The sequence below is a fragment of the Amia ocellicauda genome, chromosome 1, assembly GCF_036373705.1.
Source record: "Amia ocellicauda isolate fAmiCal2 chromosome 1, fAmiCal2.hap1, whole genome shotgun sequence".
NCBI lineage: Eukaryota > Metazoa > Chordata > Actinopteri > Amiiformes > Amiidae > Amia > Amia ocellicauda.
Genome location: NC_089850.1, coordinates 14,710,496 through 14,730,544, shown reverse-complemented (window position 1 = coordinate 14,730,544; position 20,049 = coordinate 14,710,496). Strand labels below are relative to the sequence as shown.

The 20,049-nt window shown below is 43.3% G+C and overlaps 2 protein-coding genes across 7 annotated transcripts in view; both read right to left on the bottom strand.

Moving 5' to 3' along the window:
* Window positions 1-2,055: 2,055 nt before the first annotated feature.
* LOC136758623 (zinc finger protein ZFP2-like) lies at window positions 2,056-11,926 on the bottom strand. The gene is made up of 2 exons (XM_066713166.1): window positions 11,818-11,926; window positions 2,056-3,410 (listed from the first exon to the last, which is right to left on the bottom strand). Exons 1-2 carry the CDS (start codon window positions 11,924-11,926, stop codon window positions 2,056-2,058), a joined length of 1,464 nt encoding a protein of 487 aa, XP_066569263.1.
* Window positions 11,927-16,519: 4,593 nt separating this feature from the next.
* ankrd6b (ankyrin repeat domain 6b) overlaps window positions 16,520-20,049 on the bottom strand; it is a 47,731-nt gene continuing 44,201 nt past the window's right edge. For 5 of the 6 annotated variants that reach the window (XM_066690899.1, XM_066691046.1, XM_066691191.1 and 2 more), the window contains 3 exons: window positions 19,898-20,011; window positions 18,843-19,161; window positions 16,520-18,220 (listed from right to left, as the gene is read on the bottom strand). In XM_066690899.1, coding sequence (XP_066546996.1) covers window positions 17,598-18,220; window positions 18,843-19,161; window positions 19,898-20,011 — 1,056 coding nt within the window. In that variant the 3' untranslated portion in view covers window positions 16,520-17,597. The remainder of the gene's footprint in view (window positions 18,221-18,842; window positions 19,162-19,897; window positions 20,012-20,049) is intronic. The other variant, XM_066691116.1, reaches the window with a different exon arrangement.

The window sequence follows — 20,049 nt, the reverse complement described above, 5'->3', positions numbered from 1 at the left end:
TTATCATCAGTTTATTGAAAGTTTCACACAGCCTTTTATACATCTACAAGCAGTATTTCAAAGGCGTTTCGGGGCAGTCCCGAACCTGGATGATATCTTCTTGGCATATGTCCCAGGGCAGTTCTGAGACACGGGAAGCAATAATTAATAAGGTATTCTTTATAATTAGTCCAGACATGGAAGCGCTGGTACCAAGGACACAGTACACACTACTGATAAGAACGTGTTATAGATAATTTCGTTTTTTTACCCAAAGAATTGCCATGGCAGCAGAAATTGTTTCCATCTGCCCCACAGATAAGTCTGAGCAGAGAAATCCTAATAAGAACAAGTTTTAACTAGTAACTTACTGGAAAGTTTCTCATATTTTCAAACAGGTTCCTATACTGTAAGGCAACTCCAGTTTCATACATTTGAAAGCAAAAATAAGTAATGTTATTTAAAAAAACATTTACATACAGTATACATGTTTAACTATCCATGAAATACTTAACTGAAAATTCTTAAAATTTAGCTTCAGCTCCTGTAGTTGCACCCCCTTTACCTGGAGGTGGATCATATCCTTTATTAGCTTGGTATTTGTGTTATGTTCATAGCGATGTGGGACAGTGCCCTGTCTACATACAATTTGGGTACCTCATTACCCAGCAACCTTCTATATGATTGTATATTATTTAGAAAAAAACCTGGGGCAGCACAGTGGAGCAGCGGTTGGCACCGCTTCCTCACTACTCCTGGCAGCCCAGTTCACTTGAAAGGTTTGTGGTTTTGAATTTTTTTTGTGCATTTTGTCAAATAAAAACAATAATGCCCAGTTTCCACTGATGGCCACAGCTGCCCCCAGCTGCTTAAATGGGTGTTTCCACTCTTTTCTGGTCTCTTAACCACCTGCAACCAGACATGGCCAGATGCGGCCATCACGTCCACTAAGGAAATGCATTGTTATCAGAAGTGGAGGCGTATGCTTGTAGACAGATGGGGGAAGAGAAACGCATCAAAATACACATCAGCTACAGTATGTTGGAAGACAGAATCTCAAGTGCCATGTGGGATCGCGAAGAAATTAAAGTTTTATTAGCAGCATAGAGTGCTGACATACAGATAAGTATCGGTTACATTTAGAAATATCCAAGTGTATTAAAAACTTGCCAGAGTTCTTGCGAAACACAGATTGAACAGGACCCCGATGCACTGCCGTGACAATTTAAAAAAAAAAAAAAAATAATAATAATAATAATAATAATTCGGTCCGAGTACAAAAGATGAAGGACAATAATCGAAGCAGTAGCTGATTTATTAATATTTTATTAACAGCTGGAAGGTGTTTTAGGCTGTCCTCCTGTAAGTATGAAGGTGAACATGATTTTGTTAAAGTGTGCTCACTTAAGGCTGATTTATGGTTCTGCATCTGTGTCTCTGCGTACTTGTGCAGGCGTCGTACACAGACGTTCTCATAGGTGTCTGCCAACATACTTGCACATAGCGTTGACGTGTACATTGGGGGCAGTGTGACATTAACACATCACAATCTACAGAAATCAAAACCAGTTTTCTATGGTGCACCTAGGGTTGTATGGATGTAAATCAGCACATACTGTTAATGACATTAACAGCCACTAAAGTCCTTTCCACATCAGGCTTCTTAGCTTGTAGTGTTGTTTTCTGTGTTGGTTTTAAAAAGAAAACAACACTATCCCACAATCACTCTGAGGCCTTCCACAACAGATAATGAACTTCTGACAATGGCCAGCTTTTACAAAACGCTCTGGAACACGGCCAGCGCCAGCCACGGACTGCTGGGTATGGCCCTTTCAGCAGTGGAAATGATGCGCAAGATGAAGGAGTTTTTGTTTGTTTGTTGTTAATTAAACCAATAGTTAAACTGTACAAATGTTTTTAATAAAAATGTAAAGGAAGCTGACTGAAGAGAGGGAGAGAGAAAGAAAGAAAGGAAAAACAACAGACAGTACATATGTTTTTTCACATATGATAATATGAATGTTCCGATGCAGCAGTACTCCCTGGGGAACAGTCAACCAGGCTCGACTTCTCCTCTCAACTTTTAGTGTCTGATCTCTTTGTGTGAATGCGCTGATGAGATGTTAGATTTCCTAACGTCTTGAAGCTCTTCCCACACTTTGAGCAGCAGTATGGTCTCTCTCCTGTGTGAGTGTGCTGGTGAGATTTAAGATGGCCTGTCAGAGTGAAGCTCTTTCCACACTGGGAGCAGCAATATGGTTTCTCTCCTGTGTGAATGCGCTGGTGAGATTTAAGGTTTACTGACTGACTGAAGCTCTTTCCACACTGAGAGCAGCAGTATGGTTTCTCTCCTGTGTGACTGCGCTGATGATATTCCAGATGTTGCAACAAACTGAAACTCTTCCCACACTGGGGACACCAGTATGGCTTCTCTCCAGTGTGAATGCGCTGGTGAGAGTTAAGGTTTCCTAATCTACTGAAGCTCTTCCCACACCGGGAACACCAATATGGTTTCTCTCCTGTATGAATGCGCTGATGGGATTGAAGGCTTACTAACTGACTGAAACTCTTCCCACACTGAGAGCAGCAGAATGGTTTCTCTCCTGTGTGAACGCGCTGGTGGGATTTAAGGTTTCCTGCCTGACTGAAGCTGATGCCACACTGGGAGCAGACGTATGGTTTCTCTCCTGTGTGAATGCGCTGGTGATTTTTAAGGTGCTCTGCAAGACTGAAGTGCTTCCCACACTGGGAGCAGCTGTGTGGCTTCTCTCCTGTGTGAATGCGCTGGTGATATCTATAGTTTCCTAATTGACTGAAGCTCTTCCCACAATGTGTGCAGAGGTACTGCTGATTCCGAGTTTGTTGTGAGGGGGGAGTGTGGGACCTGGAGGGTCTGGGACGCAGCTGTCTGCACTGTGTCGATGGGCTCTCACCCCTCCCTGCACTGTCACTCTCTCCACTGAGCCCTGTCCTCAAGGAAACAGATTCTGTTTTACACTGAACACTGAACTCAGGGTCCAGGTCACTGAGGCCTCCTGTAATATTCTGCAGTCCAAGATTACAGAGTCCATCTTTCAGAAGAATACGAGTGTCCAACTCTGATTCATTGGACTCTGTTTTAATGTGACCAGACTCCACACTGAATTCAGGCTGTGTACCAGTAGTACACAGTAGTCCACACTCAGATCCCAGTGCCCTGGGTCCCTGTGGTAAACCCTCAGTCTGCGGCTCTGCCCTGTGGCCAGACTCCAGTCCACTGAGCTCCTCTTCACTGCGTCTGCTCCTGTGCTGCTCAGTTAGCCTCTGTTTATCTTCAGTAGCTGTGGGCTCTGTGTCCTGCCTCAGACTGGAGCCCCACTTCTGCTCACAGTGCTGCTGCTCAGTGGGAGTCCTTTCCTCAGAGTCAGGGAGAGCGCTGGCCTCTACAGATCCTGGTGGAGAGACAAGACACAAGAAGAGCACTGAGAGCAGCAGCTCTGAGGACAGGCCACTAGTACAGGTCAGAATAACAACCAGTCAGTGTGCATCATATAAAAAATATATATATATATGTTACAAAAACTATATGGTTTTAGACTATTGGCTATGTTGGGAATTTCAGTACAGACATTACTGTGTATCTACATTAACATGTAGCGATGTTAGTGCACAGTGGCTGAAAAGTGGCTATCAATTTAAAGGGGGAGTTGGGGGCTCAAATGTGATTAACTTTCTGCTAGAGTGCACAGGAATGTTCGAGAAAGTTGTTTACACTGTATCTATCTATTTACAGGTAATGCCCCCCAGTATTTATTTATTTTCCCCATGTAAAACACTGCCAATTCCTTAATGTAACTGATTAATACGAGATCATTAATTCTGGGGAAGATCTCTTGAGTAATGGACATTGTTCACGGTCCCAGTGAAATCAACTGTTCAATTGTTGTTTACTTCCACTAACTAGGGGGCAGCAGATTCTATTTCAGGTTAACACGGCCCTCTTGATCTCTACAACGTCTCATCTGTCTTGCACCCACAGCTCGCTTCTATGGGCTCAAATTAGCGCCATAAGTAACATTATTTTTTTTTTAAATGCATCGTAAATGAGAAAAATAAAGTTGAGAAAAAAATGGATGTTGAGATCAAAAATAAAACAATCGAAAGCAAAATGTATAGAATTGTAAACAAAAATAATTATATCAAAAGCAAAAAATAAAAAATTGAAAGGAAATAATGTTAAAGCGAGAGCACTGGAGTCCCTGTCGTTGGTTGCGATGCTGCGAGCCTCGCTTTCACCGCCAGTTTCTTTGCTTTCGGTTTTTTTTGTGAGGGCAGGACTTAGAGGGAGGCATAGGTCATGGCTCTCCATTGGCCCACTAGGTTTGAGTGACGGTTCTTCCTCACCCAATCAGTGAGCAGGTGGGCTGGTCTGGGTGATTGTGTGGGATGGTATCGAATGTCTCGGTTTCAACAGCAGCGCCGATTCAGCGACTCATTAAAAAACCTGTGTGCGCAGACCTGCAGTCAAGAGCTGGAAAATCACTGGATCCCACCGCCATTTCAGCCCATACATACATCACTGAAACAAAACACAGGATTCACCTGCTACTTGCACAGTAAAATGTTTAATATCATGTTCATATTAATTTAACCTGCAGAGCACTTTAATTCAGCTCCTCAGATAACACAGCGCCAGACTAATGGAGCTCACATCATTTAGCAAGAGGCAAATGGAGGGGCATCGTATTCATTAAGAGCATGTGATGTCCCAGTTTATGTTCAGGTAAGAAACACACACACACACAGACACACACACATACATACATACACATACGCACAAATACAAATATACACTGATCAGCCAAAACATTATGACCACCTGCCTAATATTGTGTAGGTCCCCCTTTTGCCACCAAAACAGCCCTGACCCGTCGAGGCATGGACTCCACTAGACCTCTGAAGGTGTGCTGTGGTATCTGGCACCAAGACGTTAGCAGCAGATCCTTTAAGTCCTGTAAGTTGCGAGGTGGGGCCTCCATGGATCGGACTTGTTTGTCCAGCGCATCCCACAGATGCTCGATTGGATTGAGATCTGGGGAATTTGGAGGCCAAGTCAACACCATGAACTCGTGATTCATCAGACCAGGCCACCTTCTTTCATTGCTCCGTGGTCCAGTTCTGATGCTCACGTGCCCGCACTTTCGGCAATGGACAGGGGTCAGCATGGGCACCCTGACTGGTCTGTGGCTACGCAGCCTCATACGCAACAAACTGCGATGCACTGTGTTCTGACACCTTTCTATCAGAACCAGCATTCACTTTTTCAGCAATTTGAGCTACAGTAGCTCATCTGTTGGATCGGACCACACGGGCCAGCCTTCGCTCCCCACGTGCATCAATGAGCCTTGGCCGCCCATGACCCTGTCACTGTTCACCGCTTTTCCTTCCTTGGACCACTTTTGATAGGTACTGACCACTGCAGACCGGGAACACCCCACAAGAGCTGCAGTTTTGGAGATGCTCTGACCCAGTTGTCTAGCCATCTCAATTTGGCCCTTGTCAAAGTCGCTCAGATCCTTACGCTTGCCCATTTTTCACTTGCTGCCTAATATATCCCACCCACTGACAGGTGCCATGATAACAAGATTATCAGTGTTATTCACTTCACCTGTCAGTGGTCATAATGTTATGGCTGATCGGTGTATATATATATATATATATATATATATATATATATATATATATATATACACTCACCTAAAGGATTATTAGGAACACCATACTAATACTGTGTTTGACCCCCTTTCGCCTTCAGAACTGCCTTAATTCTACGTGGCATTGATTCAACAAGGTGCTGAAAGCATTCTTTAGAAATGTTGGCCCATATTGATAGGATAGCATCTTGCAGTTGATGGAGATTTGTGGGATGCACATCCAGGGCACGAAGCTCCCGTTCCACCACATCCCAAAGATGCTCTATTAGGTTGAGATCTGGTGACTGTGGGGGCCAGTTTAGTACAGTGAACTCATTGTCATGTTCAAGAAACCAATTTGAAATGATTCGACCTTTGTGACATGGTGCATTATCCTGCTGGAAGTAGCCATCAGAGGATGGGTACATGGTGGTCATAAAGGGATGGACATGGTCAGAAACAATGCTCAGGTAGGCCGTGGCATTTAAACGATGCCCAATCGGCACTAAGGGGCCTAAAGTGTGCCAAGAAAACATCCCCCACACCATTACACCACCACCACCAGCCTGCACAGTGGTAACAAGGCATGATGGATCCATGTTCTCATTCTGTTTACGCCACATTCTGACTCTACCATCTGAATGTCTCAACAGAAATCGAGACTCATCAGACCAGGCAACATTTTTCCAGTCTTCAACTGTCCAATTTTGGTGAGCTTGTGCAAATTGTAGCCTCTTTTTCCTATTTGTAGTGGAGATGAGTGGTACCCGGTGGGGTCTTCTGCTGTTGTAGCCCATCCGCCTCAAGGTTGTACGTGTTGTGGCTTCACAAATGCTTTGCTGCATACCTCGGTTGTAACGAGTGGTTATTTCAGTCAAAGTTGCTCTTCTATCAGCTTGAATCAGTCGGCCCATTCTCCTCTGACCTCTAGCATCAACAAGGCATTTTCGCCCACAGGACTGCCGCATACTGGATGTTTTTCCCTTTTCACACCATTCTTTGCAAACCCTAGAAATGGTTGTGCGTGAAAATCCCAGTAACTGAGCAGACTGTGAAATACTCAGACCGGCCCGTCTGGCACCAACAACCATGCCACGCTCAAAATTGCTTAAATCACCTTTCTTTCCCATTCAGACATTCAGTTTGGAGTTCAGGAGATTGTCTTGACCAGGACCACACCCCTAAATGCATTGAAGCAACTGCCATGTGATTGGTTGGTTAGATAATTGCATTAATGAGAAATTGAACAGGTGTTCCTAATAATCTTTTAGGTGAGTGTATATATACACACACTCAGCAAAAAAAGAAACATCCTCTCACTTTCAACTGCTTTTATTTTCAGCAACTTAATGTGTAAATATTTGTATGAACATTCAACAACTAAGAAATAAACTGAACAAGTTTCACAGACATGTGACTAATACAAATGGAATAATGTGTCCCTGAACAAAGGGGGGGTCAAAATCAAAAGTTAAAGTCGGTATCTGGTGTGGCCCCCAGCTGCATTAAGTCCTGCAGTGCATCTCCTCCTCATGGACTGACCCAGATCTGCCAGTTCTTGCTGTGAGATGTTACCCCACTCTTCCACTAAGGCACTTGCAAGTTCCCGGACATTTCTGGGGGAATGGCCCTAGCCCTCACCCTCCGATCCAACAGGTCCCAGACGTGGTCAATGGGATTGAGATCCGGGCTCTTCGCTGGCCACGGCAGACATTGACATCCCTGTCTTGCAGGAAATCACGTCCAGCGAAGGTGGGTTTGTGCCCACAGGCGACGTTGTTGCCGGTGATGTCTGGTTAAGACCTGCCTTACAACAGGCCTACAAGCCCTCAGTCCAGCCTCTATTGCGGACAGTCTGAGCACTGATGGAGGGATTGTGCGTTCCTGGTGTAACTCGGGCAGTTGTTGTTGCATCCTGTACCTGTCCTACAGGTGTGATATTCAGATGTACCGATCCTGTGCACGTGGTCTGCCACTGTGAGGACGATCAGCTGTCCTTCCTGTCTCCTGTAGCGCTGTCTTAGGCGTCTCACAGTGTGGACATTGCAATTTATTGCCCTGGCCACATCTGCAGTCCTCATGCCTCCTTGCATTATGCCTAAGGCACGTTCACGCAGATGAGCAGGGACCCTGGGCATCTTTCTTTTGGTGTTTTTCAGAGTCAGTAGAAAGGTCTCTTTAGTGTCCTAAGTTTTTATAACTGTGGCCTTAATTGCCTACGTCTGTAAGCTGTTAGTGTCTTAACGACTGTTCCACAGGTGCATGTTCATTAATTGTTTATGGTTCATTGAACAAGCATGGAAAACATTGTTTAAACCCTTTACGATAAAGATATGTACAGTTATTTGGATTTTAACAAAATTATCTTTAAAATACAGTATCCTGAAAAAGGGACGTTTCTTTTTTGCTGAGTTCATATGTGTGGTTGTTTCTTACCTAAACAAACTGGAACATCACAATGCTCTTCATGAATATTGGCTCTTGCTAAATTGTGTCTGGCGCTGTGTTATCTGATGAGCTGAATTAAAAAGTGCTTGTGCAAGTTAAATTAATATGAACATGATATTAAATATGTTACTCTGTATGTAGCATGTGAATCCTGTGTTTTGTTTCAGTGCTGTATGGGGGAGGATATTTTGAAGAAGGCAGTGGGATCCAGTGTGGGGATGTTCCAGCTCTTGGCTGCAGGTCTGCGCACACAGGGGGTTAATGAGTCGCTGAACCGGCGCTGCTGTTGAAACCGAGACAGTCGATACCATCCAGACCAGCCCCCTGCTCACTGATTGGGTCAGAGCATCTCCAAAACTGCAGCTCTTGTGGGGTGTTCCCGGTCTGCAGTGGTCAGTACCTATCAAAAGTGGTCCAAGGAAGGAAAAGCGGTGAACAGTGACAGGGTCATGGGCGGCCAAGGCTCATTGATGCACGTGGGGAGCGAAGGCTGGCCCGTGTGGTCCGATCCAACAGATGAGCTACTGTAGCTCAAATTGCTGAAAAAGTGAATGCTGGTTCTGATAGAAAGGTGTCAGAACACAGTGCATCGCAGTTTGTTGCGTATGGGGCTGCGTAGCCACAGACCAGTCAGGGTGCCCATGCTGACCCCTGTCCATTGCCGAAATTGCCTACAATGGGCACGTGAGCATCAGAACTGGACCACGGAGCAATGAAAGAAGGTGGCCTGGTCTGATGAATCACGAGTTCATGGTGTTGACTTGGCCTCCAAATTCCCCAGATCTCAATCCAATCGAGCATCTGTGGGATGCGCTGGACAAACAAGTCCGATCCATGGAGGCCCCACCTCGCAACTTACAGGACTTAAAGGATCTGCTGCTAACGTCTTGGTGCCAGATACCACAGCACACCTTCAGAGGTCTAGTGGAGTCCATGCCTCGACGGGTCAGGGCTGTTTTGGTGGCAAAAGGGGGACCTACACAATATTAGGCAGGTGGTCATAATGTTTTGGCTGATCAGTGTATATTTGTATTTGTGCGTATGTATGTGTGTGTGTCTGTGTGTGTGTGTGTGTGTGTGTTTCTTACCTGAACATAAACTGGGACATCACATGCTCTTAATGAATACGATGCCCCTCCATTTGCCTCTTGCTAAATGATGTGAGCTCCATTAGTCTGGCGCTGTGTTATCTGAGGAGCTGAATTAAAGTGCTCTGCAGCTGCGCGATTCTCCACAGATTTCTGCGGGTGCGTCTGACGTCACACAAGAACGCGCATGTCGGAATTTCTGTGCAGAATCTGGGCGTCACAAACGCGACCCTTGTTTTAAATGTTAAACTAAATGCATGTGCCCCCCAAAACACAACCTTTATACTGTTTGTGCCGATTGAAACAGCGTAAAGACAAGCTGTATGTGCACATTGAAATACCCTCAAGACAATAACTGTATATAACTCCAAGTACAATTAAGTACAAACTAATGATTGCTTTATAGACTAAACGCAATTAATAACCTGAACCGCTCAGCGAGAGACATTGTTCGGCGTTCAGTTCAGTCCACACCGTTAAACACAGCCATGCAAACACGTATCTTCTCTATTTCAACTCCATCAGTGATCATATTCAATCCCAACCAAATCAAAGACATGCGGGGGAACAGAGAAAGTGCAGCCGGAGTAAAGTTGCGGATCGGAGGTGCTGATGAAACCCTGTTTGTAATAATACTTGTGTTGGATGCAGACTGATCAGGCATGCGTTCACACACGCATACTTTGCCAGAATCTGCACAGACTCTGAGACAAACCTGTCCAAATTCGGCATCTGCATGAACTCATTTGGAAAAGACGTCACCAGGACACGCATCCATCCAGGCTTAGGTGTGCGCAGCCGCGCAGCTTGTCCAGAGGGCCTGCGCAGGAGCAGTCAATAAACAAAACAATAGAGAGCGCCGTGTCTGTCCCTCAGGAGCGAGAGGAGGAGCCCCATGGAGCGGTTTGTGCTTCGGGGGATTTTTAAGAGCCCAGGGGGAAATTTGGGGGCAACGTTTGTATGGGGGAAATGTTGGGGGATATTATTTTCAACTTGGGGGAATTTAGGGGTTTGTCACAAGCGATTTCTGCCCCCCCCCCGCCCGGACCTCACCGGGTGCATATAAACGTATAGTGTAATGCTAGCTAGACAGTTGTAGATATTGTTAATTTGTTTATGAAGGAAATTATAATAGATAATAACATTATTCTTTAATGATGATTTAAATATATTATGAGAAAAAACGTTTCGGCACCTATTAATGAATTTATTACTGAAGTAGTATTAAACTATGAGGTGACACAAGCGAACAGTATATTTCCACATTATTATTATTATTATTATTATTATTATTATTATTATTATTATTTGAACTAATTGTCAAAATCCTTGAAAAAGTTATTTGGAAGAGGAACAGTGCCATTGCTATAGCAGTCTCCATTCTTTAAAACTACAATCTGACAAGAACAGATTGCATAGGTACTCAGTCAAAGGTAAAGGCGCTGAAGTGTGTCCCTGAAGTGTGTCCCATTGACGCTTTTAGCTTCGCCACACACTACATCAAGTGTACACTTGTCGAAGGGTATAGGGCTCAAATGTGCGATTTGGGATGCAGCCCTGGACTGCCACCCCCACTCCTTTCCACTATTGTTTCTATACACACACTCATTAATTAGGTCACTGTGTTTTCCCTTGATAAAGGACACATCTGGTTTATTCTCAAACTTTCTAACACACACACTCTTTTATGTGCATCCCTATCCCCATTAATACACTGCTCAAAAAAATAAGGGAACACGTAATCATCACAGTATAACACCAAGTCATTTGAACTTCAGGGATACCAATCTGTCCAGTTAGGAAGCCTAAGCGATTGCGAATCAATGTCACCTGTTTTGGTGCAAATGAAAGTGACAACAGGTGCACTGGAGAGGCAACAGCAAGACAACCCCCAAAAAGGGAATGGCTTTGCAGGATGTGGCCACAGACAATTGCTCTCTCCTTATCCTTCCTGACTGATTCATCTCTAGTTTTGTGTTTTGCAAGTGTCCTTGTCACTACTGGTAGCATGAGGCGGTACCTGCAGCCCATTCAGGTAGCACAGGTAGTCCAGCTCCTCCAGGATGGCACATCCATACGTGCCGTCGCAAGAAGGTTTGCTGTGTCTCCCAGTACAGTCTCAAGAACATGGAGGAGAAACCAAGAGACGGGCCGTTACACGAGGAGAGCTGGACAGGGCCGTAGAAGGGAATCAACCCAGCAGCAGGACCGGTATCTGCTCCTTTGTGTGTGGAGGAACAGGAGGAGCACTGCCAGAGCCCTATAAAATGACCTCCAGCGGGCTACTGGTGTGCATGTTTCTGACCAAACTGTCAGAAACAGACTCCATGAGGGCCCGACGTCCTCTAGTGGGACCTATGTTCACAGCCCAGCACAGTGCAGCTCGATTGGCATTCGCCAGAGAACACCAGAATTGGCAGGTCCGCCATTGGCACCCCGTTCTCTTCACAGATGAGAGCAGGTTCACACTGAGCACGTGACAGATGTGAAAGAGTCTGGAGATGCCATGGTGAATGTTATGCTGCCTGCAACATCATCCAGCATGACTGGTTTGGCAGTGAGTCAGTGATGGTCTGGGGAGGCATATCCTTGGAGGGTCGCACAGACCTCCACGTGCTAGCCAACGGTACCCTGACTGCTGTTAGGTACCAGGATGAAATCCTCAGACCCATCGTCAGACACTACGCTGGTATAGTGGGCCCTGGGTTCCTCCTGGTGCAGGACAATGCCCGGTCTCATGTGGCCAGAGTGTGTAGGCAGTTCCTGGATCATGAAGGCATTGATGCCATTGACTGGCCCTCATGTTCCCCAGACTTGAATCCAATTGAGAACCTTTGGGACGTTATGTATCGGTGCATCCAACGCCGCCAAGTAGCGCCACAGACTGTCCAGTAGCTCACTGATGCCCTGACCCAGGTCTGGGAGGAGATCCCCCAGGACACCATCCACCGTCTCATCAGGAGCATGCCCAGACGTTGTTGGGAGTGCATACAGGCACGTGGGGCCCATACACACTACTGAGTCACATTAGGAGTTCACGCAAGCTGGAACAGCCTTTGATTTAAATTCTTTACTTTGATTTTCGGTGTGAGATTGAATCCAGCCCTCAATCGGCTGGTGATTTTGGTTTCCATTGACTGTTGTTACGTCATTTTATTCTCAACGAATTACACAATGTTCAGTAAAGATTTTGATCTTTAATATATTTCGTTCATCGAGATCCAATGTGTGATTTAAGCGTTACCTTAATTTTTTTGAGCGATGTATTAAAAGTGCCTGATATTAGTGTATCCATAAATAAAAAGGAAAATAGATACAGCCCATCACACTAGAAAAACAACCGTGACACAGAGAACAAAATAATACAAATTTGAAAATAGTCCCATACTTTCACCCCTTTCTGCCTTTGTGGCGTCCAAAGATTCAGTGATTTAACAGGCTCATATGCCCCCTGCCCCGCCTGACTATTCGGCTCTGATTAATAAGAGACATCCGAAACATACCCTTCTCTCTCACTCTTATCCCCGTACTCTCATGAGCCTCTCCCGTCATGAACACTGTGGGGGAAAACTATAGAAATCCTATCCTGCCTTTGTCCTTGGTGTGCTGTTACTCCTCACGTGGTTATCAACATCTCACATTCCTTTCTTGCAATGTATTATCTGCAAATTATCTTCTAATGCAATTGGCAATGTAGAGGTTAATGATTATTATTAATGAGTAATAATCATAATATTGATAAGATGGGAAGGCGTAGTTTAGAATTCCAATGAAGTCACTGCTAGTTATTAGAAATGACCATTCAGACACTGTAAAATGTTAAGGCCCCTTGGGCGTATGTCCCAGAGGGGGTATAAAAGATTTGTTCTGTCTCAAAACGTTTGGGGAACAGTGTCATGCAAGCCTAAAATCCTTTGAGCTCTGTGTTGCGCTGTTCCTCCCGTGAACGTAATCAATTCTGACTAGAACTCCCGACTCCAAAACTTTCTTCCACCATAACACCATTGCCCTCTCCTCTGATCCGCTCTACACAGCCTCCTCCAACTGTCTTTTTACAACACTTTCCCCGCTTCGCCTTCCTTTTTTGGAGGATCTTAAATTCACTCTCGTTATCATAACTATCCTCATCTACATGCAAATTAACTTTTATTTAAGTATTTTACATTTAAAAAAAAATAATAATAATAATAATTCTTTTGATTACATTTTTTAAAAATTTAATTCTAAAATCATTTCTAAAACCTTAATTAACCTTAAGCTTAAAGTGAATAGAAACCAAAATACAAAGTGAGTTAAAAACAAGATGCATTAAAGCAATCAAAACAATGAAATGTGTTAAGATGGCTAAACTGACAAAAGAACAACAATTAAACAAAACAGTCTAATACATTGAAATTAATGGGAAATGCATCAGATAAAACAAATAAACAAAACATTAAAAGAACAAAACAAAACCACTGATCAACCAAGTTTAAAAGTGCATTTAAACAATTAACTTAATTAAAAGCAATTAAAATTGTTTTTAAATACAATAATTTTTCAATAAAAGAATAAATGTTCTTGGACTCGGGCTTCAGCAGGGGGAGTATCCGTCACCAGAGGTGGTATCCCATCATGGGATTCTAAGCTCCCCCAGATCCTGGATCTTACAGTTCCTTAAGGCTTCCTCCTTGCCCCTCTGGTGGATCTCCAGATTGACATGGTTTCGTACTAGGACCATGCCCCTCTGTGCAATGACTTTTGGGTCCAGCTCCTGCTTGTTGAACAGACAGATGTTCCATCACTCTCACAGGGCCTGTTTCACCGCGCAGACGACACGCCACCTCAGAGATGTGGATGTCAGTCCTCTGGCCGGTCCATATAGGATCTGCTGGGCGGTCTGCACAGGTATGTATAAAAATGTATAAAACAGATTGTACTCATGTTGACATATGCATTAAGAGGCATTACTAAGATTGCGCGACATACATTTTTTAGTCAGTGCGGTGCAATTTCAATAGGGTCTACACCAGGAGTGGGCAACCCATTTTGGCCACACTAAATGCTAATAAACCAGAGCATTTTAGCTAAATACATTTATTTCACGATTCTATTATAAACAAAACACTGGAACTTGACTGATGAGATCTGGCACGTCTCTCCTCAATTCAAGAAATGATGTCTTCAAATGTGAACATAATGCACCAATCAATTCTGCTTCCAGATTCATATCAATGAGGTACAATTTAGATTTTATTGTTAATAATAATCAATGATGTACACTACTACTGTAATAAAACACTTCACCTAAATCAAGTTAGCTACAATTGTTCTATGAGATAGCCACATGTGGCTATGAACTCCAGCACTCTGGCTGTTTCCCTTTGCTTTGTGGCTGTCACTGCTGTACGTTTGGTCTCTCGCTCAAGTTGCCTGTACTGATGGCTGGGTTAGTGTCAGTGTGGCTGTACCCACCTCCTTTGCCTTCACACTGCTTCAGAAACTCACTATGTTTGGTATGGTGACAGGCAAACAAGGCAAGGCAATCCAAAAGTTGGTAAACGAGGGACAGTCAAAGTTCAGAAATGCAGGAGATCAGAAAACCAGGGAAATGCTCAGAAATGTCACACAAGGCAAACTAGACTTCACAATGACTGTAGAGAAGGCTGGGGTTTCAATATTCAGAGCGGAGATAAGCAAATAACAGTGTACAGGTGTGGTGAATGATAATAGTCAGGGACAGAGGCCTAGGCAGAAATTAGATTTATCAAGGCAAACATGGGGTATGTCAGGCCGTGGACATGACAATCAATGTTTAAAGTGGATTAATGTAGCCTACTTAAAGCATATTATTTATATGCAATCTTCATAAATTAAAAGACTGGCACCTACCAGTACTACATTCAAAAAAGTAAGCCTTTAAAGTAATATTAAAAGTATAAGTATCACGTTAAGCCCTATTAACAATTGGTTATAATAGAACATAATAGGACAGATATACTTTTAATATGAATTTAAATATACAATATTTTGTATATACTATTAGTATTATTATATTAGTAGTCTGTCTTGTCATTTATAATTTTTAGATGCAAACATGTTTTGGATGCTTTTTCAATATTAAGTTCAATTCAAATTAAAATGTATTATATGCAGGGCTTAATGTCATTATTATATTGTTAATATTAGTCAAGTCTCTATCTTTTATTGGTTGGAAGTGCCTAACTGTAAATGTACAAACTCTGGAAAGGATCAGTTATTTGCGTAAATTGATAAGTTCAAATGTATCGCACAAATTAAAGGAATATCTGCCAATCACCGATCTCATAATTAGAAAGAAAATCGTCCGATTCCAAATGGTGCCCAATCGATCGGTCCATCCATATTTACAATAGTAGACTATAAATTCCTGGTTACAAGGGGAAGCCAAAAGGATTTTCATATACACTCACCTAAAGGATTATTAGGAAGACCATACACATACTGTGTTTGACCCCCTTTCACCTTCAGAACTGCCTTAATTCTACGTGGCATTGATTCAACAAGGTGCTGAAAGCATTCTTTAGAAATGTTGGCCCATATTGATAGGATAGCATCTTGCAGTTGATGGAGATTTGTGGGATGCACATCCAGGGCACGAAGCTCCCGTTCCACCACATCCCAAAGACGCTCTATTGGGTTGAGATCTGGTGACTGTGGGGGCCAGTTTAGTACAGTGAACTCATTGTCATGTTCAAGAAACCAATTCTATCTTCTATCAGCTTGAATCAGTCGGCCCATTCTCCTCTGACCTCTAGCATCAACAAGGCATTTTCGCCCACAGGACTGCCGCATACTGGATGTTTTTCCCTTTTCACACCATTCTTTGTAAACCCTAGAAATGGTTGTGCGTGAAAATCCCAGTAACTGAGCAGATTGTGAAATACTCAGACCGGCCCGTCTGGCACCAACAACCATGCCACGCTCAAAATTGCTTAAATCACCTTTCTTTCCCATTCAGACATTCAGTTTGGAGTTCAGGAGATTGTCTTGACCAGGACCACACCCCTAAATGCATTGAAGCAACTGCCATGTGATTGGTTGGTTAGATAATTGCATTAATGAGAAATTGAACAGGTGTTCCTAATAATCCTTTAGGTGAGTGTATATAGATATATATATAAAAAAGAAAGGTATTTACATAGCTTCAAATACTGGTCAGTACATCGTTTTTTTAACTTTCTTAAACGAAGTACAAAAAGGGTGTGGTAAATCATAGTAATTTTAAAAATACAGCTATTATTTTTGTTTATTTTTTTAATGAATTTTCCTTTTAAAATTATAACCACAATAAATAGGTTGCTTGATCACAGCTGAAGCTTGGTAAAAAATGTATTTAAATTTGTAACATCAGAAAGGAGGATACATTACAACAGATAAAATCAATCAACATTTATATGTAAAGTTAATCTCCATTCCAAGACGGGCCTAAAAAGAAATTAAGTTATGTTCAATCTCAAACTGAAAAATGTTTTTTCTGAAATAGTCTAGCCATCATTCTTGAAGTCTAAACTGTACATAGGAGCTTCATATTGCATTAGAATCAGTTATTATATATTACTACATGTTTAATGTAATCAAAGTAGTAGTATATTTTTTAGTGTCTTTTTTCAGTCTCCACCTAGCCATTGTACACTACATGGCCAAAAGTATGTGGACACCTGCTTGTCGAACATCTTATTCCAAAATCATGGGTTGCCCCCCCCCCAGTGCTGCTCAGCCTCCACTCTTCTTGGAAGGCTTTCCATTAGATGTTGGAACATTGCTGCAGGGATTTGCTTCCATTCAGCCACAAAAGCATTAGTGAGGTCGGGCACTGATGTTGTGCGATCAGGTCTGGCTTGCAGTCAGCATTCCAGTTCATCCCAAACGTGTTCGATGGGGTTGAGTTCAGGGCTCTGTGCAGGCCAGTCAAGTTCTTCCACACTGATCTCGACAAACCATTTCTGTATGGACCTATGGAATGCTGAAATAGGAAAGGGCCTCCCCAAACTGTTGCCAAAAAGGTGGAAGTGCAAAATCATCTAGAATGTCATTGTATGCTGTAGCGTTAAGATTTCAGTGAAACTAAGGGGGCCTAGCCCGAACCATGAACAAGAGCCCTAGACCATAATTCCTCCTCCACACAGCTTTACACTAATATTACACTGACTCATAGGGACATTGTTTTTTCTGTTAAATCTGATTTATCTGCATTTCATAATTTTGTACATTCTTTCAACAGTCAGTCAGTAATTTCCATGTATTGCTTTTTGGTCTTTTGGGTTATCAGGGGACATGCATGATATTTTAACACAGGAGGCCCAAGCGTCACAAGAATTGTACATCTTTTCAGTTCATAGAGATTGGGAAATGGGCTGAAAGGGAAGTCCCAGGAGACAGGGTGCCTGTGCTAGCTGTTCCTGTGTGCTTTAGTCCTCAGCAGCTGCAGCTCATCCTCCAGGGTGCTTATGCGCTCCAGCAGAGCAGTGCGGTCCTGCTGGGCCTTCTGGTCGGCCTGGCAACGGGTCTCCTCGATCTTCCTCTCGTACCACTTCTCCATCTGGGTGGAGATGGCATCAAAGAAGTACTGCGTGATCTCCAGAGCGTGCATGGTCTCGCGGGCCTGCGTGAAGGACTGCGCCTCTTGCTGAGGGGTGAAAAACTCCGCAGTCTGAGAGCGGCCTTCTTTCCCTGCTGGCGCCCTGGACTTATTCCTGCCTAGCAAGTGTTTCTTCACTGTCCTGCCCCTGTCCTTCTCTCTGTCCTTCTCTTTGTCCCTGTCTCTGTCCTGCCTGCTGCAGCGACGCTCAGTGGTCGGAGACAGACTGCTTGCCCGGCTGAAGCTGCCCCCCAGCACCTGTAGTCGTGCATGCCTGGACCTGCACTCCGAGGCCTCCACCTCTTGCAGTTCTAGCTGGAGCCTCCGAGGGGCAGCAGAGGCTGACGGACGCTCTTTGGGACGAACTACTCGAGGAGAAGCAGGCTGGGGGATGCTGGGAATTGGTGTGGAAAGCTCAGTCAAAATCTGCTTGTCTAAACAAAAGAAACAAAAACAAAAAAAGAAAGAAAGGTCATCAGCACTCACAGGGAGTTATAGGTGTATTTACCCTATCTGGCACTTTGTACAGACATTGATTAACCGTGATCTGACTAAACCTGTTGCGAGATTGCTCTAAATGAAGTCCATTCATTTACAGTTGTATGGCATTCATCGAATGTGCAGTGTTAAGATATTGTATTCATGACTGAAATGGTTTGAATGATTTTAATTATAAAAAACATTTTTCAAACCAGTTTCACAGGGTTTCCAAGAGTAAATCTTTATAGAAATCAGGTACAAATTCCTGGGAATATTCCTGCAACAAAGCCAGGATTATCATATGTATACTTGGGTGTTTATACTGTTTATTTATAGTGCTCAAATAAATCCAAAATCTGCAAACTGCAAGATTTATGCTTCAATTAAGAAAATGGCAGAAAACAACAAGAGCATGACAAACATTTTACTCATTTTAACTTGTCTTGTCATATTATTTATTCATCTCAGAAAAGGACATTTAGTAAAAGCAGCAGTCATCCGAAAATCCCACATATAGACCCATGAATATCCCCACTAGTGAGTCCCTTTGTCTTAAAATAAAAAAAAAGAAACTACCTGTAGAGCTGTATTGTTTCCCCAATGCCACCTCTGCTGCTGAGCCCTTAGCACCAGCAGCAGTGTCAGGGGGGCCAGGCAGCATGGAGACGTAGGAAGCCTGAGGCTGGGTACTTCCAGATGGGACAGAGGATAGTCCACCAAGGCTGTTTTCCCCTGGACAGTGCTCTGTCCCTGCAGGCTGACTCTCCGGGAAGGTCTCATAGACAGGTGGTGGTGGTCTTGGCTTTGAATTTCTGGAATCTCCAGACAAACGCACTTCAATGTTCTGAATCTTTGACATGCACCAGTTTTTCAGGTCATTAACCATTGATGCCTGCTTAAAAACAACAACATGGTGTTCAGAATTGTTGGGGAGTGGGAGTTTTCATTAGGAAAAAAGCAGTTTATCTAAAAACATGGTATTGCTGTTACTTAGTGTCTGGGTCTTGACTGGACATTTTCTCAGTGTGGATTGCAGTGAAGAAAGAAACTTGTTTGTAGGCGTTTGAAATTATCTGTTATATACTTAAAAGCATACAATGAATAGTGCACTATAATAATAATAATAATAATAATAATAATAATAATAATAATAATAATAATAATAATATCTCCATTGTAACACAAAGTCTGATCCAGAGAATGCGACACAAAAATATATATGACAAGACTCAAAGGATAACTACACTACAATGAATCTCTAAGAGAAATATGAAGTTACTTCTAATGTACGGACTATACATAGTTTGCATTTACTATTAGTAGCCCAGGGTTTCCTGCAGAAATTAGCATAGGCATGGTGGTCTGTTGAATTGTCGAGCGGGGTGGGTGTTTGGGGGAGGGGGGTTGTAAGTGGATTGTCAAGCAGGGCAGGTTGCGAATGGATTGTGGAGCAGGGGAATTGGGAACAAAGAGCGAGGGGAGGAGCATGTAGGCTTGTGCTTTAAAGTTTCTATTTTGTTGTTTTTTTCTTGCCGTTCATGCATTTCTTAGGCCAGGTGGCACCAATTAACTTTTTTCCAACAATTAAGTTCTGATGAGATGCTGCAATGGTGCCTGTGCTCGTTGATTACCTGTTTCTTGTCCCCCTCCATGCGTTCTAGTGTTGCCCTCTGGTCAATGCGATGAAGACACTCAGTCCTCTCTGCTGAGACTCTTTCTAAAGTCATTTTATCCAACACCTTTATCTGGTAATAGCAGGGGGTGGAAAAAGTTTAAAAATGCT

Bases quoted from the DNA above. Each gene is read 5' to 3' on its own strand.
- LOC136758623 (XM_066713166.1), bottom strand. From the start codon at position 11,926: ATGAGACCGGGCATTGTCCTGCACCAGGAGGAACCCAGGGCCCACTAT. The intron at 3,411-11,817 runs GTACCGTTGGCT...TCTCTCCACCAG, and splicing joins GGTACCTAACAGCAGTCAGG to GATCTGTAGAGGCCAGCGCT.